Source organism: Microchirus variegatus (genome assembly GCF_963457635.1).
Source record: "Microchirus variegatus genome assembly, chromosome: 20".
NCBI lineage: Eukaryota > Metazoa > Chordata > Actinopteri > Pleuronectiformes > Soleidae > Microchirus > Microchirus variegatus.
This window is the reverse complement of record NC_139821.1, coordinates 14,989,704-15,015,588: the sequence shown is the minus strand read 5'-3', so window position 1 is coordinate 15,015,588 and position 25,885 is coordinate 14,989,704. Positions and strand designations below refer to the sequence as shown.

The 25,885-nt window shown below is 40.5% G+C and overlaps 1 protein-coding gene across 1 annotated transcript; it reads right to left on the bottom strand.

The window, feature by feature from the left end:
- Positions 1 to 7,924: 7,924 nt before the first annotated feature.
- On the bottom strand, positions 7,925 to 25,475 carry tm7sf3 (transmembrane 7 superfamily member 3; the record flags this gene model as incomplete). The annotated part of the gene is made up of 12 exons (XM_083906927.1): positions 7,925 to 8,226; positions 10,242 to 10,404; positions 11,039 to 11,139; positions 11,254 to 11,406; positions 11,513 to 11,593; positions 13,947 to 14,033; positions 14,609 to 14,786; positions 14,883 to 15,054; positions 17,000 to 17,120; positions 18,276 to 18,426; positions 21,922 to 22,076; positions 25,400 to 25,475. The coding sequence occupies 12 exons, from the start codon at positions 25,473 to 25,475 to the stop codon at positions 7,973 to 7,975; spliced, it is 1,692 nt and encodes a 563-aa protein (XP_083763053.1). The 3' UTR covers positions 7,925 to 7,972.
- Between the last annotated feature and the right edge of the window lie 410 nt (positions 25,476 to 25,885).

Below are 25,885 nucleotides of genomic sequence, written 5' to 3'. Positions count from 1 at the left end.
CTAGAATAAAGTCGTAATTATTCTTCAGGCAAAATCTCAGATAATCAGTTTCAACCTGTGTCAAGATGAGAAACGTGGAGCATTTCGTTCCATTTAAGGGTGATTTCACACCTATAGTTCGATTGTTTTGGTCTGCAACAAACCAAAATAGACAGCGAAGACCATTGGCATCGGCACCGGAACCCCCGACGAACCAAAATTGGCCCAATTGACGTTTCATCAATGTGTTTATATCTTCTGGTAGAAAAGCGCCAATTTTGACTCGCTATGGAGCAACACGTTCGCACATTGCTACTTGCTCTGATCTTCGTTTATTACATTCTCTGTATTGTCCATTTTTGGCAAAATATCCAATTTGAGAATGAGTCGCGGCTGCGTCTGGAGAACAATCTGCTGATGCACTGGAGTCGGCGAAGACGTATAGCGCGTCATTTCAGGCAGAGGAGACGCGCTATTTTCATGAATGTGGTCGTGCTAACTATGAGACGAAGATTGCTCCAAAGACCTACAAGGTAGACTATGTCCATGGCATTTACTGCAGAATGTGGTTTGGACCCGAGTTCGCGTTCTCACGGGAGGGACCGCACCAGAGTCTGACATTTGGTCAGATTCTGGTGCGGTCTCAGTCTGCTTGATTTGGTGCGGACCCGAGTGCGATTGATGCTTTCACACCAAGGAAAACGAAACAAACTAGAGTTTTTGGTTCGAAATTGATCGTTTGGTGCGCACCAACTGCTGTTGGTGTGAAAGCGCCCTAAGTTCCATTTTGAGCGGGGCCTCACAAACAAAGTGTTTGGAAGAAAGAATCACACAGACTTGGAGACTCTTTTGTGGACTGGCGCAGGAAATGGCTGATAGTGGTCGACTGTAAGGACAGCGCCGGTTACATCTGTGCTCTATTTGATACATTAGATAACAATACAAAAGAATCACATAATAATATGACTTTATTCTCGTAAAACACAACTTTATTCTGGTAAAATTCTGACTTCATTCTCATAGTTCATAATTCTCGAAAGATGAAACTTTTTTGTTTCTTTTCAGTTTGGTCCTAATACTCCATGTTTCCCTGGTCAAACACACCTGATTCAAATGGGCAGCTCTGCTGAAGCCTGATAATGATCCATTTATCTGAATCATGTGTGTTGGAGCAGGGAAACATTTAAAGCTCCTTTGTCAAAATGGTAAAGGAAAAGTGTTCACTTGCTTGTAAAAATGTAAACAAAATAGTTTCTCCAACTTGAGAACTTAAGTGTGGGGAAAAAAGGTAAAAGAAAAGTGCACATTTTTTGACTTGCTAAACTCCAGCATTATATGATCTTGAAAATGTAAGTTTATAATATACAATTATATTAAGTATAAGTACTTTGTGGCAGAAAGAAAAGTATAAGCTTTAGTATTAAAGTATAAGTGTAAGTCTTAGTATTAATGTACTTAGTCTGAGACTTTTGTTTATACTTTTCAGTATAAACCAAATATACTTCACTATACTATTCTAAAGTATATCAAATAGTATATCAAAAGTAAACTTTAAGTATACTGCCTCAGTTTAAGTACAAAATAAGTATACTGGTAGTACACATGACATGAATAAACTACTTTTTGCTAAAGGAGTATCTGCGCCTTGACATCAACTGGCTCTTCAAAAAAAGAACAGACCATAATGTCTACCACTGCAGGCTTCAACTGAAGAGCAGGAGAAACTCAGGGTGAGTTGAAGAAAACCTGCCAGCGAGCAGGTTAGGTTCACGGACTATGTTGCCAGGGTAACTGACTTAGAATTAAGCTGAACTGGGTTTTTGAAACCGAAAAGCCAGCGTTTCCTTTATCTCAGAGTTAACTAACTGAGAGTTTTCACTAAAACCTGCTTTCTGAAACGGGCCCTGCAGTGAGAAACCCTGATTGCAGCTAACGACGACTGAGTTCCATTTAATGTTGCATGTAATCAGTGACACCTGTGCTTCTCCTGCTGAAAATGGCTGCTGTTATTACACCTCTGTACCTGCACAGCTGACCCTATTTAACTGATTAGACCTTGTGTCGAAACACAAGCCAGTGATGGAGTGTTACAAGTGTTACAAGTTGTTGTTTAATATTATGACTTTATTCTCGTAAATTACGACTTTATTGCCAGAAGAGGACTGGGATCACACTGACAAAATGTTCCCATGTGTACTATGGAAACACAGCAGTATCAGCAGAGAGCGATGGACAGGTGTCTTGGGCTAGCTTTACTCGACAACGGTCTGAACACAAACCGCAAAAGTGGCGTTGCGTTCCCACTTTTTATTTCGCGTTTAGACGAGCGTCTTTGGGTGGAAATCTGCACGCACACGGTGACGCAAAAGTGTGTGAAATTTGATGTAGTATGCATGCCAGGTGGCGCTGTGAAGCACTGTCATACAACAACACCAGGAGCGTGCGCGTGGGAGTCGCCCACAGTCGAAAACCAAAACATTAACTCGGCGTAATTGCTGAAATGACTCCTGGATAGGTATCAGAGCAGCTAAGGCAACTTGAATGTCCGACTGATGGATAATAATTCAACATGTTTGTTGTTGTTTGTCTGTACTGCACATGGATCTGATCCGTCAACACGTACAGGAGGATAGCCAGCATGAGCAGCTCAGAGCACACTTTTGCATTTTCAACCCTTCAGACGGGAACGCGACGGTGGAGAGTTTTTAAGATTTCCACTCTGGAGGGTGGGTTAATTTTTTTTTTGCGTTTTTAAGCCCCAAAAACGCTGTCGCCGTCTAAACGAAAGTCACATCTGATAAAATATTTGGTCGGTTTCACCCGGGAGCGTTGTTGTGTAAAGTCAGCCTTGGTCCCTCCAGGAGATGTTATCCTGCCCAAATGGCTACTGGAGAAGAGGGAGATGCTGCTGGTATCCACCCGAGGATAGAGGATGACGTGGTGGATCCAAACTGATGGAAGGGAGAATCCCAGCAGAATCAACCTATGAACAACCATCAACCACAACCAGCTGGACAATGTTACCAGGGAAATGGAAAGGTGCAACATCTGTGTCCTTGGTGTCGCCGAAACCCATTGGACTGGTCCAGGTTACGTCACCATAACAGGAGGGGAACTAGTTGTCTACACTTTTAGAAATAAAAGTGCTAAGTAGAACCATATACGGTTCTTTGACTTGTCCTCATAGGAGAACCCTTTTTGGCTCCAGGTAGAACCTTTTTATAAAGGTTACACCAAGAACCCCTTTAAAGCCCTTTATTCAGGTAATTAGTGTGTTACCAAGAACCCTTTAAAAACCCTTTATTCTGGAAAGGGTTTTCCAGAAGCAAATGGTTCCAGGTAGAACCTCAGGCCTTGTGGAAGGACCATTTTGGAACCGTTATTTCTAAGGGTGTACCCAGGAGGGGACATTCATAGGGCTGGAGTGGTAGTTATGCTGTCTAAAGCAGCTGCTAGGAGCATGTTAGCCTACAAAGCAATAATCTACAGACTCCTCTATGTGACTCCTTCAACTTATCCTTCATGCATGTGTATGCTCTAACTACAGTCGCCTCGGATGAAGAAGTGGAAGCCTTCTACCAACAACTACAACAGTTGCTACAAGACTGCCCAAGCCAGGACATGGTGATGGTAGTGGGATACTTCAATGCCCAAGTAGGAGCAGACAGAGACCAGAAAGAGGTGTGTGGTCCTTTTGGTCTGGGAACAGCCAACAAGTGCGGGGAGCGCCTAGTGGAATTCTGCCAGGACAATGGATTATTCATCACAAACACTGGCTTCAAGCACCACGTAAAAAGACGCTACACATGGCAGTCACCCGGTGGAAGATACAGGAACCAAATAGACTACCTTCTCATCAACAGTAGATGGAAGAAGTGTGTCACCAACAGCCGATCCTACCCTGGACCTGACTGTGGATCTGATAGAGATGCTGTTATTGCAATTCTAAGGCTCAGGATCAAACGGAATGCCCAGAGGAACAACCTACTAAATATGGCATCACTACAGATACCTGCAGTGTGTGGAAAACTACAACATTGAAGTCATTGAAGTGCTGAACCTGTTGGAAGAAGAAAGAACACCGGATGAGTTATGTACGGATAAAATCAAAGCAGCAAAGACCCTTGGTAAAGCGCCCAGAAGAGTGAATCACCCATGGATAAGCCAAAGAACACTGGACCTTATGGACAGAAGGTGGGAACTGAAAACACACCGCAGCACCACGGTAAACGGTGACCTACACTACAGGGAGCTGGACAGGGAGCGTCCCTTGCTTCCCTCTGGAAGCAAGGGACGACAACGCAAAGTGACTAGAAGAACAGTGTGCTGACATGGAGCAGGGCCTGAAACGCAACAGTACCTTAAGGAAAGCTTACTCCACCATCAAGAAGCTGCAGCGAGGTTTCCAACCAATACAATGAAACATCAAAGCAGAGAACAACTGCATATTAACCAACCTAAAAAGTGTACTTCAAAGATGGAAGGAGTACTGCGAGAAGTTCTACAGTGATAATGCAGATGATGGAGACAACCACAACACACCTGAGGAAGAGGGTAGCTTGTCAGTGTGAGTGTAAGTGATACCTTACCAGAAATCCTGGAGTCAGAGTTGGAAGAAGCGGTCCAACAACTATCAAAAAAAAAGGCAGTAGGTGTAGATGATGTTCCTGCAGAGCTACTGAAGACCGGTAACCCAACAAAAACAACAAATGACAAAACTACTGTGTAACCTCTGCAAGAAGATCAACAGCACTGGACAATGGCCATCTGACTGGGTGAAGTCTGTCTTCATCACTATTCCTCACACTTCCTTCATACTCAGTTTTCTGTTGTATATGTTTAATTTGATTTTCTTAAATAAAAAAACTGTAGTAGTAGAAGTATGCCCTGCTGAAAAACAGGCAGGTAAAAACAAAAGGTATTTGTTTCATTACTCCATATATGTTGACTTATGTTATGCATAACGTGTAGAGATCCAATAAACCGACCGAGAAACAATCTCCTGATATTAAATCATGCTTTTCTCTGAGGCTCCGCCCTGATGCTGCTTAATCACTCCCTAATGAGAAACACCTGTCCTGACAGCCAGAGTGCTTATAAAGCTGCTGACACAGCACTTCAGAAACACTCTGAGTGTGAGAGTGTGTGGGGTTTTCTGATGTGTGTAGTGATGTGTTATGGACCTGGTCCACTAATTGAGTCGGTGATGGAGTGGTACGGGTTGTAACGCCACTGTAGTGCAGGAAACATGTATTCATTTCTCTTTTCTACGTAATAATCTCAGTGGAATTGATCACATTAATGTTGATTCTGTTCAGTCCATCTAAGTCAAAATGACCTACAACCTAATGAATGAAGCTTCTGAGTAAGCTCAGTGGAATTCAGCTGTCTTTAATTTGATTATTTACACCTGTGATTTTCCCTCAATGACACATCCACATGACTCAACACTGACTCAAATCCAGTATCATTCTGCTGAAATCGAATAAAACTGGCAATATATTTTAAAATGGCTACCCGAATGATAGAAGTTAGTACATTTAAATAACAGCATGAACGTCAGAGTCCTATTTTGAAGCTCCTAAAGTAAAAAGTAACTTCTGTCACAGTGCTGTCCTCTGGTGGCTCTGATGAAACACTGCACATTAAAATCTATCAAAAACAACATTATCCAAATGCTAAAAATTCAGTATTGTCTTTTTCTCTGCTACCACATACTGAAACACACACATTAATGAGATTATGTTGCTAATCCTAACCTTTAAAACACACAGTCGATCCCAAACATAAGAAATGAATATCTGGAAAACCTCCGTAGCACCTGTTATTCTAGGTCCACAAACTGTTAGAGGGAAAAAATGAGAACAATATATCATTAAAATGTAAATGTAATGGTTTAAGTTTTTATTTTTTATTGTCCTATCATCTGCAGTACCGTAATGGTCCACCATGGGGCTCACTCCATGAGAACTGCTGCTCCAACATAGTTGTCAGGACAATCATAGAATAAATATGACACATTACTGTCTCACACAAACCTTAACTTAATAACAAAAATGACCACACAGTAACTGTATAACAGCTTTTTTTTTTTACATGTTGTCATTTATTAAATATCAACACATTAAATTAAAAATGACATTTGACCTCACATTTAAAAAAAAACAACAACCCCAACCTTCTGCATTTTACTTTGGATGTTTGTTTTTTCTTCTCTAAAATGCCAGAGTTCAGCTCAGCTGCTACGTAAAGTACTCGCAGACGTGTAAGAAGCTGAACCGTGGCATCAAAATCAGTCATGTCAGTGCATCGTCGTTTTTAAAAAAAGCCTGAGAACAGTCATGGCACACACAGGTGTGAGATTCAGTCTGTTAGATGTGACGAGTGAGGAAAATCAGACGGACACCGAGTGCACGGACAAAAACACTGTTTCTCTTTTTCATTTCTGTGTGAATAAAATAACTGTGCATGTGAGTGAGTTCATATTCGTTTTCTTAAAACATTTTTTAAAATCTCATTTGTTGAAATCCTCTTCACGTCCTAATGGCTTTTAATAAATAAAGTCTAGGGGAGAAAAATCCAGTGTCTGTTGCCCTCTCACTGACCTGATGAGGTATTACACACATGATGTCGCCTACATACATTCATTCATTCATTCATTCATACCATGTTTTCATTTTCAGACGAGCATTACAAATCTGGATCATGTGACCACTCAGGTGCGCTGACCACGAGTATGCTGGTGTAGAAGTAGGATTTTTGGGAAGAGACAAACATTGAGAAGAAACTGAAGATAAAGTGTTAACGGAGCTTTTTCGTTCAATTTCTGTTTCAAAACTGAGCGCTATAAAATGTCAGGGGACAATGGAGAGCAGGTGCATCTGCATCAGAATGTTTGTGTTTTTATACGTAAGTGGATAAATATGGATGTAGCTGTAAAAACAAAGCTGCAGGCAGTGTGTGTGTTCAGTTACCGTGCAGCCCGTGGAGATCAACCAATGTTCGATGATTGATGTCAGGCTGAAACAATTACTCGATTAATCTATTACTAAATGATTCCCTGTTATCAGATTTTTCAGCTTCTTAAATGTGAATGTTTTCCTGATTCTTTGCTCCACGTAAAATGGAAATAATTCAAACGGGAATCATTTTGGTTTGTGGACAAAACAAGACATTTGAGAACATAATTTCCAGGTTTGAAAAACAGTGAAGGAGAAAATGATCACCCATATCTTAATCTGCATCTGATAAAATAGAACTCTTAAATGCTAACATAGTAAAAGAAAAATGTGCTCAACTCCAGTAACTAGTTATTGAAAAACTCTTATAGTCTGTTTCTCCGATGCACCATTTATGACAATTATATACAGTATTTTCAATAAAAACAATGCATAAACTAAATATTTAATATATGAAACTGGTCATTGGAAAACAAAAAAATAAATAAACCTAGGATTTAAAAAGTTTAGTGACTTAGCAACAGGTACTATTATACGTAGTATTAAAAAATGGCAAATATCTGCCTGTTGACTGTCTTTAAGTGAAGAGAATTTCAACAAATAACAAGATTCAGTGTTTTCCCAAACAAATGATGAACTCAAGCTTTGAGATACAGTGAATCCCATAAATCCTTTAAATGTTACTTTTAAACTGAAGGCACAGATTGGGTTTGATTTAAAAGTCTGAAATCAAACTCCAAACACACGATGTTCCGACGACATGAAAGACAACGTTGGTGGCATTAAAACGACTCTCCGGAGAAGTCGTGTGAAAATCGACTAAAAAGTGTTTGTCACAGTCTGCTTTGTTTGTGAGATTTAAAATGTTCTCTCAGTGGTTTTTGTTTTTTATCCTGAGTAAGTCTTTCACTCAGCTGATCCAGAGTCAAATCCCCGCACCAAGTCACGAGGAATCACATTCCTCTCGGTCCAACAATTCTCTGGCGTCTTTGCAAGCCTGTGCCATGCCCACAATGCAGCGCTGCATCAGAGGCTCAGAGGAGCAGCGGCGTGTGCTCTCCCGCCGGCTCCATGCGCTTGGTGAGCTGCCGCGCCCGGGCCAGGAGGCGGTTGGGCAGTGGGGGGAAGTGGTGGCTCGGGTCCAGGACGTTGGTCTTACGGTGCTCACGCTCCTGCATCCACATGAGGTACGGGCTGGGCGGGAAGAACGGCCGAGTGCGCTCGCGGTAGAGCTGCAGGACGATGCCGCACACGCCGAACACCACCCACACTGTGATCATGATGTAGTCTGGGTGAAGGAAGGAGGAAACAAATGAGACCAGGGCTACATCCACACCTATACTACTACTACAATGATCTCTGAGCATTTTAGGTCCCTTTTCAGAGGTATTCTGTGTCCATACTAATACACATACAAATGTGTATCACATGACCATTCAGGTACTAGTACTCATGTACTGGTGTAAACAGGAAGTTGATGCTGTTGTGGAAATTCTCTGCTGCTGGTGAAGAATGAAATGGAATTCTGCTGGCTAAGTTACTTAGCTAGTTATTTTCTTTGCAAAGAAAAGGTCAATCTGCACAAGAGTGATCCTAGCTGGAGAAAAAACCCAGAGCATAGTGTGACCTCCACATTTATACATGAACAACTCCCCTTTTCGCATTCCTCCAATAGACAAAGGAGCCTGCCTTTCCAGGCCGTGTTTTCACACATCTTTGTCTACTGCAGGTATCGGGGAGCCGACTCCCTGCGGATGTTGTAGGAAGGTGCAAGTTCAGTCTAGACATCCTAATTACACAATATACAATACACAATACACAAAAGGACCTGGTATTATGTGTTAGGAAAAGGGTGATGGGCGGTTGTAGCTCTGAGACAAAGAAATTGAATTTGCCATTACAATGCTTTCCTCTGCAGTTGTTCGCTTAGTTTCAATGAGTATAAGTGATGAGTGATGACCATCAGTGATGATTTTGGCTCCGAGCCAAAGTCAAGCCATATCTGGCTCTTAGGGACTTCTTTCTAGCTCCTATGGACTTCTAACTGACCACATAACACCAGCTCTAGCCTTCTACTGGCTTCCTGTCCAATTTAGGATAGGACTATGTCCACCTTATTTATGTGACCTTTTAACTCTCCAAGCTCCAGTCAGAGTGACACGGTCAGCTAATAACCGCTGCTTCTGTATGTTCCGAGATCCAGAAGCAAAAGTAAAGGTGACCCAGCCTTTGCCGTTTGTGGCACACCCAGACTCTGGAACAAACTGCCAACTCATATAGAGACTGCTGGAAATGTCACTCAATATCATGTGGAATGAGAGAATGAACGTGTTTCTTTTCTCTCTTTGATGATTGTTTCATCCTCTTTTAATCCATTTAATTCATTTCCTGATCAAGCCTGCGAAGCACTTTGGTCAACTGGGGTTGTTTTGAAAGTTTTGTTGCTAACTGAAGGCTTAAGCTTCTCTAACACACTTTAAAGCTCACATAGAGTGGTCCTGTTGCACATATATGTTAGTTATGGAGGTCTACATACATACATTAACTTGTTTTATGGTCAAAAACCTCCTAGTTGCTTAAACGAGCCGATAGAAATCCCCTTTTTGACGGTGTTTCCCAGCCGTGAGATTTGAGACTCAACTCTCTCACCCAGAAGACAGAGTCTTGTGATTGGCCTGTATATTCAGCACACCCGCTCTCAGAAGTGCAGCTCCCCCCTCTGGAACTGTGGATGCACTGCTACTCATTATCAAAACATTGATTTAACAATGTTTAAAAATAGCTTCTTCACGACTCCCCGCCGCAGTCCCTTTTATGACTTTGACCCGGAGTCAGACCCAGAGTCAGAAGACACTGTCGCTCGTGAAACACCTCCACAACGGACTTTATTCTTCTTCTGTGGTTCAATGTACGCAACCGGATGTATCCGGACTAGTGCCCGGAGCAGGAGGATCTGCTGTTCCGGAGAATCGATGTTTACGTAACCGGACCGGGTTTTGTCAGAGATCTTGCTGAGCCCGAGATTACAGATCTCACAGTGTTCTCAGCAATGGCTGAACTGTTTGTTTAGAACCTTCCGGGCTTCTTAAACAAGGTAATGACGCAGATACACACTAAAAAACAGCGTTAATTGGAACTTCCGGTCTAGGTCCTCTTTAAAAGAAAATGGTGAGTTAAGGGATATTGATCTGCAGACACCCAACATGTGTCTGGAGAAGAATTCTCATATGGCTGACGCCCAAGTATTTGAGTTTATTTTATAGCTCTTAAAGTTCACATTATTGATTTCAAGTGTGAACTCACCGATGGTTTGGAACGGCACGTCAGTGAACATGGCACTGAAGTTGTTGTTGAGCAGGCGTTTGAGGATATTCAGTGTGATGAAGGAGAGGCTGGTGTACATGTACGCGTTGACGGCCAGAATCACGGCGTAAGCGCCGACAATTCCACACGTGCTGATGTTACCCTGAAATGTTTGAAAAGCAGAGTCAGGTTTGCTCCTTGAACACAACCGATTTATAAGAAAATGTCAAATACATTTGCAATCATAATAAACTAGCAAGGAAATAAGTAAAATGAACTCTAACAAAACAATGTCACTGCTACAAATCAACCTATAAATGAGGTAAATTTAACATGAGTATTTTCAGAGATATGCTGGCTTGTTTTCTTGCCGTCACATGAGGAAAAACTGACTTGTTTTGTGAGCACAGCTCAGTGAGCACGAGGAATCAGTTAGCTGAGAAATGTCAAAACAAGGACTATTTCTTGGGCAGATACTGGAATCTTTGCATCATAAAACAACATCTTAATATTTGTTTAAGTTCTGTTTAGTGTACACTTTTGTGAAATAGTGAGCTTTAAAGTGAAGCTAAGGTCAGCAGCAGCTCTAGTTTAATACATATGATGGACAGTAAATCTGTTGCCAAGAATATTGAACTTATACAAATAACAACAGTGAAACTACATAAAGATCCAGTGTGTAATACTTAAGATAATTGTACAGTTGTGTTACAGTTGACTTTGCTTTACACAGGCCGCCATCTTGCATCGCCATATTTCTATAGAAGGAAGAAGAAGAAAGTGTATAAATGCGTTACCTCTCTGGGCCAACGCACAAAGAAGAATGGCACAATGATCATGATGCAGCAGAATGTCACCCAGAAAACCACATCTGATTGTCTGAAGACATCAAGGTCACCTGGAGAACGATGGAATACGCCTGTGTTAAAGAACTTTACCATGGATTTGGTGATTTAACGTGGAAAACGAAGCATGACTTCTGTTTGGGGAACACAGAATTTAGTTTTCTTACCCAGAGGAGTGAAGAAGACAGTGGAGGCGATGAGAAAGCCAAGCATCAGGCCGACCACGACGATGCAGGCCATGACGGAACCAAATCGCCACCAGCTCATCACCAGGAGAACCCCGCCCACCACGCCGATCATTGCTGACACAGCCAGGCGAACTGTGCAGGGATGGGCACAAACATTGTTTTTAATTTAGATTACGGTGCAGTGAGTGTGTTACTATACTTCAGCTTTAATTTTGTGAACAGTCAGAAGTAGACTCACGATCATAGTTCAGCTCGGTGGTCCTTGTGATCAGCACAAAGAAGAAAAATGCTGCAAAGCTGAACCCCATGCAGAACAGCTCTGTGGGACAAACAGGAACACGAGACATGAAAGTGACAAAGGCTGTAGATGTTACAGCAGCCTAGGGCTGAGTGTTTCTTTGTTTTATAACTAAAACAAGATTTTTTCAGGTTCTTAAATGTAAACATTTACTGGTTTCTTTGTTTCATTTAACAAAAACACCAATCAACATTCAAGTCTATAAAAGCAGCTGCTGGAAACCACGAGTTGCAGAATAAAATGGTTTTGCACTTGATTGAACTTCTCACGCTGGCATTTATTAAAGAACGACTGGCAGCATCACGGTCATGGGTCGGCATTTGGAACAAATACATTTACGCTTCACACAAGGATCACATGATGGGAAGACCATGCTCAGTCAGCACCAGTAATAATGTTCATTTCTAAATGCATAAAGAAACAGAAAAGCACACACTGGACTGGCTTGGAGAGCCAGAGTTTTGCTTGGTTTCTGTGAGAAAGTTTACATTTACAAACATGACCTGGGGCCTCATTTATAAAACTGTGCGTAGGACCGACGTCAAAATTGGCGTACGCACGAAACACAGAAAGTGCTTACGCACAAAAATAACCTGATTTATAAAGCAGTGCGCATGCACGTCCTACGCCGATTTCCCTTTATAAATCACAATCCACTCTAAATGTGGCGCACCTGTTTGCGGGTCATAACACGCCCATAATTGCCTATAAATATTCAGAGAAACGCCCCTCATAAATATTGATTCATGACTGAAATCATGCCGAAATCAGAGAGAAAGGCCAAGGAACGTAATTTCACCCAATGTGTGAGGTGGAAGTACTTGTCGGGGAGGAGGAAGGCTTTATTGTTTGGTGTTCTAGAGTGGCAGCATGTGGCGGATAATGTCAGTGCTGTTGCCTCAGAAAGTCGGAGTGTGACCGAGGTGAAAAAAAAGTGGTCAGACAAGTAGACGCAAAAAAGCGCCTAGTGTCACAGGCAGAGCGTTTGTGCCACAGACGGGGGAACGGGCCAACCGGAGCTCACCCTGCTGGAGGAAAAACTGGCGGGGAGATCATCGGGGAATCCCTCCTGAGTGGAGTGGTGACGGAGGTGGAGGGGGACATCGATGCAGGTGTCGTGCAATGTAGGTATCCCCGACAGAAAGTGTTGCCGCGGAGGCGGAGAAACAGTGGTGCGCTTGCTTTCACCCAAGTAAATTAAAACAATTGCATTGTTTAATGATTCATTTTATGTATACTTCACATACTACTCTATAACCTCTGGCAAAGATATGGGGGAAACACATTATATCAGACTGTCTGCCATAATTTGTATCCCCCCATATTTTTGGCTAGAATAGAAGAAAGCTGTTCATAAAGAGGTTATAGAGTACTATGTGAAGTATGCATAAAATAAATAATTAAACAATGCAATTGTTTTAATTTACTTTGGTGAAAGCAAGCGCACCACTGTTTCTCCGCCTCCGCGGCCGTGGCCAGGAGAAACTTTCTGTCGGGGATACCTACATTGGCACAACACCTGTCGCCAGAAACCAGAGTGTTGTGAGCACTTGGAGCGGGACTGGCACGGCGTGGTTTCTGCGGGTGCTCCTCTTTGGGCCCAATGCCGCACACAGATCCAAAAACCAGCACGTGGGAGTTGGAAACGGCTCATCAGCCACTCATCACTGTTGGCCAGTGGATCTAGCTCGTCTCAGAAGTTCCGCTCCCTCCGTATCTTTCCGTTTGCCACATCCTCTAACAGTGCCAAAGCAGCCATTGTGCGCCGTGACGCATTGTGAGTACCTGCCTTTATATGCCCATCGATTAGGTATCTGCTACACGTGTGAGAATTACCCTGATATCAGTGTAAACATAATTTGCCCTACTGTTGTGTTACTATTGTCCTAAATCATATGTTTCCTGTGCACTCCAGGGAGTTTGTTTGTTTGTTCATTGTAGAATTTTTTTTTTTTTATCCATTTCTTGCAAATAAACTGTTCATATATGAGAGGTAATATAACTATTTATTTTACATGATCAGTTTTCACACAGTTTCTCCTGTTTCTTTTTCTGCCATCAGTGGCGCAGTTTCTCCTTACCCCAGGTATGTGCGTACGCATGGGTCAGAGTTGGCGTGGAGGACCGCACATATTCCCGTCAAGTCCTCTTTTTATAAATCTCAAGGTTTGCGTAGAGAGTGGTGTACTTTCTTTTGTGCGTACGCAACGTTTATAAATGAGGCCCCTGGCCTTTTCCTCATGATCCTAATCCAGCTGTACTAAAAAAAAAATCACTTTGCTATCGCTGGTAATTTGAACCATAACTTACATTTCAGAAAAATGAATATAAATGTTATCAGCTGCATTAAAAAAAAAAAAAAAAAACTCCTTACCACACTTGAAGAATCGGTGTCCAAAAAAGCAGACAAACAGCCCCACCAAGCCAGTGATGGTGAAAAACACTTTTGTTGATGCTTTTCCTATAAAAGTAAAAAAATAATGATAATATAAATCAAAATGACCAACTGTTTTCAGAACAATGCAGCTCAAGTTCGATCAAATGATGCAGATCTGGTTCAGTTTAGGGTTAGGGTTCCAAAAGGGTCCTTCTACAAGGGCTGAGGTTCTACCTGGAACCATTTGCTTCTGAAAAACCCTTTTCCAAAGAAAGGTTTTTTTCAAGGGTTCTTGGTAACACTAATGGTTCCAGTCAGAACAATTTTGATCCAGAGAACACTTTAAAACCCCTTTCCTGAATAAAGGGTTTTAAAAGGGAACCTTTCTGAGGGTTCCACCTAGAGCCAAAAAGTGTTCTCCTATGACGACAAGCCGAAGAACCTTATATGGGTCTACTTAGCACTTTTATTAAGAGTGTATGTTGACAGCATGCAAAACCATGAAACACATTCATTATCTGGCAGTTAGCATAGCTGTTAGCCACGAATGTTTCAGACCTTATTTTTTTAAAAACTTACAACAGTGCTAAATATGCAATAATATAATATTGAAAATCCAACATAAAGCCATTAGATTGAAAGTGGCTTTAGGGGCTCACCCAGAGTTTGACAGCCATCCAGGGTAGAAGCAAAGCTGCAGGCATAGGTGTGAACAGGGATGTATGAGGCTGAAGTGTTCCACAGTGGGTCTCTGACAATGACCGAGTAAATGATGCCCTGGCCCGGGATGGAGTTGAACACCACCCTGCTCATATCTGATGACAACAGTGTCATGACCTGCAGGGAGACTGTGTGATTAAAAAAACGGACGGGCTGTGTGTCAGCTGACCCGACACTGCACGGTTTAATCACGTGTGCGTTTAAGCTGCTTACGTGTTTGCCGTTCTCCATCATGCCACCGATGTCAGCCACGGCCTGAATGCCACTGAACAGGCTGCGCTCCGATAGGTCGTTCTCGGGCAGGAAGTACTGGTAGATGTCATAGTGCAGACGCCAGCGCGTGTTGGCTCCTGTGGATTCATCGCAGAGTGGAGGAGTGCTGCCTCTGATGGAGAGCAGGGACAGAAGGGACAGTCAGGAAATCTTCACCTTTCTTTCACCTCCATTTTGCGACTGCTTCTGTCTGAGAGAATCTTTTCCAACTGAGCGAGACAGTGAGCCTTTCACTCACTGTACGTCAGCAGTGAGTGAGAGGCTCACTGTCTCGCTCATATGCACTTAACTCACTAAACAAAGAAAGTATTAGAAATCTAAGTGAGTTGACAATGGTCCATGACTCCTCTCCTGAGCTGATTACCAGAAACTGCTCCACTATAGTGAACAAGTGTGTCTACAAAATGTAATATGATGAGTTGCTGTCTAATGTCAGCTAATTTACACAAGAAAAAGACAGCAAATGTAAAAAGATTGAAAAGGATATCATACGTTTCTTATGAGGTGTCGTTCTATGTAATTCAGTGGTTTCTTGGTGCAAAGTGAGGTGTTCCACTTTGATTCAGTTCACACAATGACTTCACACAGGAAATGAATGTAGTTCAGAAGAAGAAGTAGTGAAGAGAAAAAGTAGTGAAGAGAAAAAAAGTGAATTACAAACTTAAGCTCTTCCAAAAGGCAGAGAAGGTGTATAATCTCAGAAAGACCTTTTCCAGATTAAATAAAACTTTTAAAAACTACCCAGCATTAAACATGTTTCTGTATCATCAGCTGATACTAAAAATATGAAGGCAGTCAGCTACAATGAAACAAATGGACTTTTACTCACACAACAAGTGACGCAAACAGCACTTAATGACAAAGCCAGTATTTGTCCAAATCTCTTAAGGTGATGACCTGAAAACTAAATCTGCCATGCACGCCGTTTATAAAGTTTCTAAAAAGCAAACACAAAAGCCCTCAAAACATTTGCAGCTGAGAACAAACCCAGCATTCGTACATGTGCTGTGACCACAAAGAAATCCACTCATAAGACACCGAGCTGGTGAAACGGTGATGAAGAGCTGAAAGCTATGGAAAACATGTCAACAGAGTCTGTGCAGCTACCGATTGACGCTATAGAACACAATTCCCATAAGTGAAGGAGGCATTTGATTATTTAGGACACTCATCCTAAATGAGAATGAAGCAAGAGTTCAACAACAGCAGAGAAGGAGGAGCAAGTGAGGCAGTTTGTGGTTTGTCAACAGGTCCTAGCAGATATACAGTGATGTTCAAAAGTTTGGGGTCACCTATACAATTGTTTTATGTTTTCCATTAAAATCACACTTATTCATCAAAAGGGTTGCAAAATGGGTCAAAAATATAGTCAAGACATTGACAAGATTAGAAATAATGATTTCTGTTCAAAATAATAATTTTTCCCTTCAAACTGCTTTCGTCAAAGAAACAAAACTGTTTTCAGCTGTGCTAACATCATTGCAGAAGGGTTTTCAAGGGTTTTCTAATCATCCAATAGCCTTCTAACGCGATTAGCAAACACAAAGTACCATTAGAACACTGGAAATGGGCCTCACCTATGTACATATTCCATTAAAAACCAGACGTTTGCAGCTAGAATAGTCGATGATAGTGATTCATTTAATGTTATATTCCTTAAAAAAAATAGCTTTTCCTTCAAAAATAAGGACATTTCTAAGTGACCTCAAACTTTTGAAAACTGTAGTGCATACAGTATCGAGTAAAATATTTTTACTGCAGTTTTAGCAATGCAATAATGACCATACAGTATAATTATTTATGGTTGGAAACATGTATGCAGTTTAAAAATAACACATTTTTCATAAAAAACCCTGTTTCCACGGAGTAAATACAATGATATTGGTAAAAATAATAATAAAAATAATGTGATTGTCCTGCTATTTCAATGCCAATGGTTTGACAGACATAAAGTAAAAACAACAAAGCTGTTGGTGCACTGTATGCGTAAAGAGTCATTGCTTCCTCCAGCTAAACAGGCCTAACAGGAAGTTGGGTAAGTCCATGTGGTGCATTACCTCTCATATCCTGTGTTTGCAGGGGCAAAATGAATTGTGGTCTCATAGAGGTTGTAGTGAACGTAGAGATTTGGGTCGACGTCCAGGTTGGACTCCATGTTGCAAGCTCCAGGCACCGGGTCTGCAAGCAGGTGAAACAGACATTTATCATCAGCTGTGTCAGTGGAGGACGAGAAGACGGAAGAAGAAAGAAGAAAGAGAATACGGCATGTCTGTCTCACCACACAAGGAAGAGGCCAGAAATGTGGGTAACCAACTTCAGACGTGTGTCAAAAATAGCAGGTCTTACAAAACAACATGCATCATCCTTGTTCATGATTTTTCATGCAAGTGGATTTTTTTTTTTTTTTAAATCAGACATGGCATTAACATCTGTACAGACTGATCTGAACACATGTGGACATCTTTAAGTGTATATATGAATGCTCACAATCCTTCCTAAATGTGTCCTCAGATCTGAATGCAAAAACCACATTCAGAAGTGGTTTGGTGGCATATTTAAGGCCGACCCCTCAAATGACCTCTGAACTGAAGCAGTTTACCAGTATTTGTAACACTAATCAGCGCTTATATTAAGAGATGCAACTATCGATTATTTTCACAATTAATCGCTTGGTCCATAAAATGTCCAAACATTAAAAAATGTTGATCAGTGTTTGTCAAACCTGCAAATTATGATGTTCGGAAATGTCTTTTTTGTCCACAAACCAAAATGATTCAGTTTTAATTATTTCTTTGTTGTATGGAGCAAAGAATCTAGAAAACATTCACATTTAAGAAGCTAAAACAATCAGAAATCTTCAAACGGATTAATCGATCATCAAAATAGTTGACAATTAATTTAGTAATCGATTAATAATCCAATATATTGATTTATTTGTTGCCGCCTCCACAATATTAACACTGATCACCGAGTGATTTATTTTTGTCTGATTGTTGAAATTTCATTTCATGTTACAGTCGCTTGAGTAGAGATTTCATTCACTCAATCAGCGCTCCTTTTTTTTCTCTCATGCTCAACACTCACACACACAAACACATTGAGGCTGACACATCTGTACAATCAGAGTGTTTAAAAACCTAATTTTGTTCTGATGAGCATCATGTCAGTGTGTATTTGAATAACGGGGCAAATCCAAATAAAATATCATGTGGACGCACAAGACACATCCAGGGCACATTTTCTGTCAGCTGTGAAGAGCTGTACCTACATTATTTAGACCAGATCTCTCAGGATAGATGTAAATACCAGGTCCAGACAGGGCCTAAAACCCACCAGTGCTAGAGAGGGGTAGAATGACCCCGATGCTTGCCACAGTGTCACTGTTGGGAGAAAACAGGAACAGCGAGAGGGATATTTGGGCGGGCAGCAGAGATGAGAGGAGGCCAGAGTCCACTGCTGTCATAGAGAGATCCAGACTTGGCAACTGAAACACACGCACACACACACATAATAAATATAGAGCAAAGGTTTGTCAGCAGACAAAGCACAAACAAAGCACACGTGAACTTTTCTTTATGACCGGGATCGCTTAACAAACATGCAATTGTGACACGATCATGTGCAGCTGTACTCTCTAAGACCTCACCACATGCTAATGTGTTAGCGTGCTGATCAGTGGCAGTTGCTGGTCTTTGAAACAGGCAAATTTTGTGTTGTCCCATATAGAGAAGTTGTTTTAATGTGGAGGTGGCTATGGAATGAGAAAATCATCCGAGGCAGTTGAATCACTGTGATAAACAGCTCATTCTGTATAAACTAGAGATGCAGTCTAATCGCGTAAATTTAGTAGTGAAATGTAAATACAACACAGTACATATTTGATTACATTTTAGAGCAATCGCCAATGATGCTAATGTTTTAGCAACAGGCTTTAATGTTTACAAATGTTTACAGTGTTCAAAGTACAGCACGGGCGAATGGGAATGTCACTCAGTCATAAACCGCAGCACTGGACTGATTCAAAATAAGGACAAAGTAAAGATTTATCACAGCTTAAGCAGCTATGATTGACGATAAAACTCTGTTCTCTCACCATATCACGACACACTCGGGTCTTTGTTCCAGCCTACACCCTCCACAGACTGTGATAGTGACAGTGTCAACAAGTGCTGCAGTGCATGTGAACACAAAGGTTCAGCAGAAGCTTGACTTCAAAGGATAAGTTTAGTATCTTTCTTCAGCTCAACAAAACCAATAACGAAGACCAAAACAATCAATGAACAGCTCTAACTAACTAGTAACAGTAACCCTGACATTTTATGTTCCAATCCAATCTTATTGAAAAGCACTCATAAAACAATACATTGCCAAAATGTTGCACAGTAACAACATGGGTTTGGCAAAAGGCTGTACAGTAAAAATATTAAAATTCACATAACATGTAAAACACAAGTTAAAAAAAGTATAACAAGCCAATGATTTCTTAGTTTTTCTTATTTTGCTGCATTAAAGAGCTCTTTCTTATGACTAAAAACATGCATATTATTGCACAAGCAGGAACTCCACTTTCATGAAAACACAGCTTTGGATTTTGGCTCACTTACAGTGCATCATCCTGCTGTTAAATGTCCAGCTGTGTCCAAATGCTGATTCAGTAAGTTTTAGGAAAACACTTACACTTACTCTTGTATTTATGGCTGAAAACTACTGAGGACTGGTATTGAGGCACTATGGGATGAACAAACAAGCTGTTAGTTAGTTATGTCTGTTTGTCTTTGAGCAACATTTGATCAAAAAGGAAGAAATTATGAGATTTCAGTGGTGACCCACCACACTCTTAGAAATAAACGTGCTAAGTAGAACCGTATAAGGTTCTTTGCCTTGTCCTCATAGGGTTCTCCTATGACATAGGAGAAGCCTTTTTGGTTCCAGGTGGTTTTAAAGGGTTCGCTGGATCAAAATGGTTGTTACTGGAACCATTAGTGGAACCCTTGAAAAAGAAATGGTTACAGGTAGAACTCAGCCCTTGTAGAAGAACACTTTCTTATTTCTAAGAGTGCAGATATGTATCCAGACTCAGGATAAGACAGGATTTGAACACAAATTGAATTGCACAGCTTTTTTGTGCACAACCTTAAAAAATTGCATCAAATTCAAAGTCAAACATAATGACATATCAACAATTGAACCTAACGTGTTCTTGATGTGTGTTTATGACAGAAGGAGTCAAACACTGAAGTGTGTTTAATAATAAATAATATAATACATTTGTTTGTACTTCTTATCTGTACTTTGCTACATTATTGTCTGTGTTAATATGTAATTATCAAGAGAACATGATCCGACAGATCGAAAAGCTGTGTATGTGCGTGTGTGCGCACAGGAAATAAAGGAGGTCGATATAGATCTGTTAACAAAGTCAGAATGGACATATAGAGTCTTGACTCCACTGAACATACAATAACTCTGTTGTGTCACACTCATCTTCTTCAGCGTGGGCAGTGTCAATATTCGCTGTGGTCGCAACTGAATCCAACGCAACACAGAGCAAACACCGACTTCACACCATGAGAAATCACAAGAGTGTAGTAAAGACGGTAGTTATTAGTCGCCACTAGGTACAGCAGTGATTCAACACACAAGACAAACTTTTGTATTTCCATTATAAAATACAGATAAGTAGATCTGACAAAAATCCTGTTGAAATAACGTGCCAGTCAGCATGGACACGAGAGTCAAAATATAGACAACAAACATCTCTCTTGCATTGGTACCTTGTGGTTGACAGCTTTGAGAGTGATTGTGATAAAATAAAAAGGAACAGGGAAGTTAAACAGATAACGCTTACAATCTAAGGAAAGTGAAGTATTTCATTTTGTTTCTCCTTCATGTTTTTTGACCACATAAAAAAAGATTGCAGTCACATGATTTTTGTTTTTTTGTTTTCTTTTCTGCTATTTCAAACAGAAGAAAGCAAATTGAATAAGTCTAGGTGCCCGTCAGGGCGGCTCGGACTCGAGATTGCTGGGACCATGGCCAGAAGGTTGTTTTCCTCTGGGTTGCCCCTGTCCGCTGCTCATGACCAGTAAACTGTACATCAGCTGACTGCCACTGCTCTCACAGGGTCAGACGACTCCGCTCACAAAGCCTTATTCATCCATCGGGCTTAAACCAACTCCCTGATTATACTATGAAGCATGCGTTTAATAAACACACTTTTTGTCTGCGAATAACACATCTTAAAACTGCCATCAACCCGACATCGTCCACAAGCCAACGATATTGTAGTGTCAGCCTCAGTGCAATCTGTGAAACCACACTGTTACACAGACAGTTATCTCAGCTGTTGATATCAGCACTCTCATCACAGCTTAACAGAGGTTTATCTACAGCCTGTATGTTCACAATCACAAGTACAACCACCCATGAACAAATACTTACCCAATCTAAAGAAAAACACTAAAACTTAATCTGAAAAAAACCCCACAAAAAGTCCTGTAGGCCAGAGCGTCTAATTCAATTAAGTGGCCTAACAAATCAATGTAGGCATTAGAAAAAAGCAGAAGAAGCAGCAGTTCACCTTAACTCAACATTTGTTAACATCATAAGCTGCTTTCAGACACTACAATCCAGGTATTTTCACCAAATTGTTTGTGAGAACACAAATGCCAGGTGATTCTAATGGGGCTGGCTCCATACTGAGGGTTTTGCAAAAGGAAATTCACAGATGTCACTTGAAACCACACACATATTGGACAATAACAGTTTCAATCACACTGGTGACCACTCACATGTGCTGTTCTTAACCTTCTATCTTCCTTTAAATAGGAATATCTTTTAGAGGATTATTTAAAACCATAATAATACTATGACTCATAGTGACTGTTAGTCTGTGTCCTGAAAAGATTTGATTAAGTATTACTGCGTATCCATCAGATCAATGCTGTAGAATAAGTGAGGAAAGTGAGCACTTTCTCACCCTGTTGTAGGAGAGCGTGACGTTGTGGTGCTGTGTGTGAAACTGCAGAGTGATGAAAGCCACCTCCGGAGGAATCCTGGACACCACGGCCTGCACCGTCTCATTCTGGGAGATGTTCACGTTCTGGAACGTTCCCGGCAGGAAAACTACCCTGTCTGTGAAAGAATGAAAAAAAATGCAACAAAGGTTAACTTGATTGTAACGTGTAGCATACAGATAAACCAATTAGCTAATACGCCCTTGTGTCTCTACCTCCACAACAAGCTGTGGTCAGGGCAATAAAAATGTTGAGATAATGACAGAGTAATAAGATCATCAGCAGTTTATTAAATCAGTTATTATGAAACAACCAATTAAAATAACTCCCGCCAGATTCTAAACTTAACTGCAGAACAGGCTGGTCAAATGTCAAACCAGGGCAGATGATACCATTAGAATATTTCTCTCCTTCTCACATGATCTTTTCAAAGATAACAAAGTCTAACTGTTGCCCAGCCTGTGGATGCGGATTTTATTCAGTATAACAGATTAGAACAGATCTTTAGAAGTCTTTAACACGGCAAGATACGGTGTTAAGCTTGGTGGAGGTATGCACTCATCCAGGGCCATTTTATAAACATTCTTACAGTGTTTTTTTGAAAAAAATTACAAAAACTACAATATTAAAATCATTAAAACATTCATGAGTCCCATCTGAATTACAACACAATCTTCAGATGTCATGTGCAAAATCACTGCCCCTGGCCGTTTGATGCAGAACTTTCAATGGTAATCTACTTTCATCAAAGCTATTATTCTTTACCGTTTTATATAAGACAGAAAATGATTAATTAACTATGGATGAATTCATTAATAAGCATTAAGTTTCTTTTTAAAAGTGGAAAATGTATTAAAAGCCCTGACATTTGATCTGTTTGCGCCATCGGGGCCTCAGATGATCTATGTTGAAACAGCAATAACACAAGAGTTCAATCAGGACAGATAAATAAACACAAGGGCAAATGTACATAGTACTCAGAGGGGTATTTCCCACAGCATGAATTAGTAACTTGGCCTGATCAGTTTTTAAACCTAGTCATCGGTGTGACACTGCACTTTCCCCGCTGTTTATCTCGTAGTGTTCACCCTGATTTATTTGAGTGTTTATTATCTTGTAATAGTGACAAGCACAGCACAGAACTTTCACAACACAACCTATGGACCCCATCTAAAATACCTACAACTGATTTCTACTTTTACTTCTCACCATGTGATGTTGACAGGGTTCATACATCACTGTAGTATAGTATTTGTCTGAAGACTTCCATTCTTCTGTTACATGTATGAAGCGGTAGATAATGGATGGATGGATGGATGTTCTGCACAGATGGGATCACATGTATGGTCTCTCATACGGACAGAATGAGTTTGTATGAATATTATAGCTGAGGAACTAATGCATACGATTTGATGATGGTGACACGTGCTTTCCAACACAAGCACTTTTTTTGCTGGTCATTCTATAAAACAAGAATTATCTGCCACTTCATTATTTAGACATGCGCATGATTTACACATACATGATACATGTTTATTACAGTATAGTACAGTACAGCATTGTTTTGGCAGTGCTGATATAATTATCGGTCACTTTATTGGCATACACATAGACTTAGAGCAATAGCATGACCCTGGTTCTCTTAAAACTAATAAATGTTATTGTTTGTCCCGTTTCATGTCGTTAAATATCTGCTGAGAAATAAAGTTCATTACACCAGGCTTATTCATAACATGTTGCATGAGGTCACAGCTTGTTAATATACAAGACCAACTTTCAGTCACATCATTTTCATCCGAATGCAACTGACCACAGTATGTTTGCAAATCTAAACACAACAAAGCTAATGGTGATGGAGTCACATACATGTGCTATACAAGTGATATGCATTTGTGCCCTGAAGTAGTATTTTTATACTGCTTCCTGTATGTGGATATGTGCACATATCCTCTGAAATGCTGTCAGTCAACCTTTATCTGTTATCTTTTAATGTTTCCTCTATCACCCTGCCACGGACTGCTGATACAAACGAGCTTGTGAAGCTAAATTTAGCATATTTACTGATAATATCCCTATATACATATACATATATATACATATATATAAATACACATATACAATACTGTGCAGAAGTCTTAGGTCACCATTAGATGTGTTGTTTTAGCAATGCTATAACGACAATAGAGGATCATTATTTCTCTTTCACTTTACTGGAACACATCCAGAAAATATGTATGCAGTTTTTGTTGTTTAAAAAAAAAAAAAAAAACATTCCAGAAAAACAAAACAACAAAAAAACATCATCTACAGGTGTCAGGTATTTAACATGATCTCCCCTTACACTTGAACAATAACACAGCTCTGTTAATACCGGAGTGGAACCTTAATTTATGTTACTGGTAAATCCTGTGTTTGTCCTACCATTTCATTTAAAGAAATATCTGCTGTAAAAAAAACATCTGTTAGAATCTGACAGACAAACAACAGAGCACTTTTGCACAGAACTGTATATATATTTATATACATATAAATGTATATATTGACATATATAGTATTTTGAACAGATGGTGAGAAGGGTACCACTCTGTGATTGGGACCACAGAAACGAGATGACAAACTCATCCATTCAATTGTTGAGGAATGGCCAAATGTTTCCTCTTGAAAGATTGCATCAGTGTCATCAGTGCGTTTTGCATTCCCAAAATGTGTCATCTGTTAGTTCTGAGGCTACCCCCACTTTTCAAACAGTCAATGGGGAGTGGAAACAGTGAATGTGTGTTGTGAACAAATATTTTTACAAAGACAAGCTGAACGTGTCCATTTGTTACAGTGACTGTATCATCACCTCACTTGGCTCTTGCCACCTCTCACTTTACTAATATATAGAATATTATGTATGTTATAAATATAATCATTAAATGTACATTGAATGTAATGCAAGTAATTTAGCGGATTAATTTTATCTTGCACATTTTTTTTTACAACACTGAATGTCTGTTTCCTTTCACGTGATTACAAATCCAGATGTTGTTAAACTGACTCACATATCTCTGGCTGACTTTCAGCGGAATATTAAAGCCGTGAGGCTGAGTGAGTTGTCGAGATTGACAGAAGCTGTTGGCTGTGCTATAATGTGACGTTCCATCCATGTTGCAGTGCTTTGAGTTGTATCCGCCACCGTAGTGGGGCTATGGGTTTGTGATATGTATACATTTATACGCATAGTTGACGCTAGCTAGCTAAAATGAAAATAAAACATTTAGCTACACAACGAGGCTAATGACGCTTCAGTGATTTCAGTGAACGCACATTAACGCTGAGCACAAGAGAGTGTCTCTCCATTTCCTATTCAACAGCACGCCTCATATCCATGTGTTTAAACGAGTAAAACATACAAATGAGAAGTTAAAAAGTTGAAGTTAGAGATTTTTAGCAACTCACTTTCCACTTGAGCGTTAACTTCACCTATCGAGTGAAGCAGGAGCAGCAGCAGCGGAGACCAAGTCCAAAGAGACATTTCCCTCTTTACTTCGTTTACTCTACCAGAAGACGCTTCACTCTGTCGGTCACAGAAGTCATTGATAACCCGACATTCTCTTGTGTTTGGACATTAGTTCCTGCAAAGAAAAGAGCGGCATACTGACAGAGCGGAGACAGCGCCTGCAACACAGGACTGACAGACACTACAGTCCGACACAGACTCACGCGAGAATCACGCCCTTTTGTCTCGCGATGGTTCCTCCTCCTGTCCTCTCCTGACACCAGTATTCCCCAAACTTTTCATATAGGGGACATAAATCACATAAATAGTGACAAGATCAAATTAATCGATCATTGACTGATAAGTTACTTTAAAGCAGTACAAAACACTGCTGAATTTTAAGAGATTTAGAGAGAGAACCGTTGGCTATTAAAAGCAAACAATAT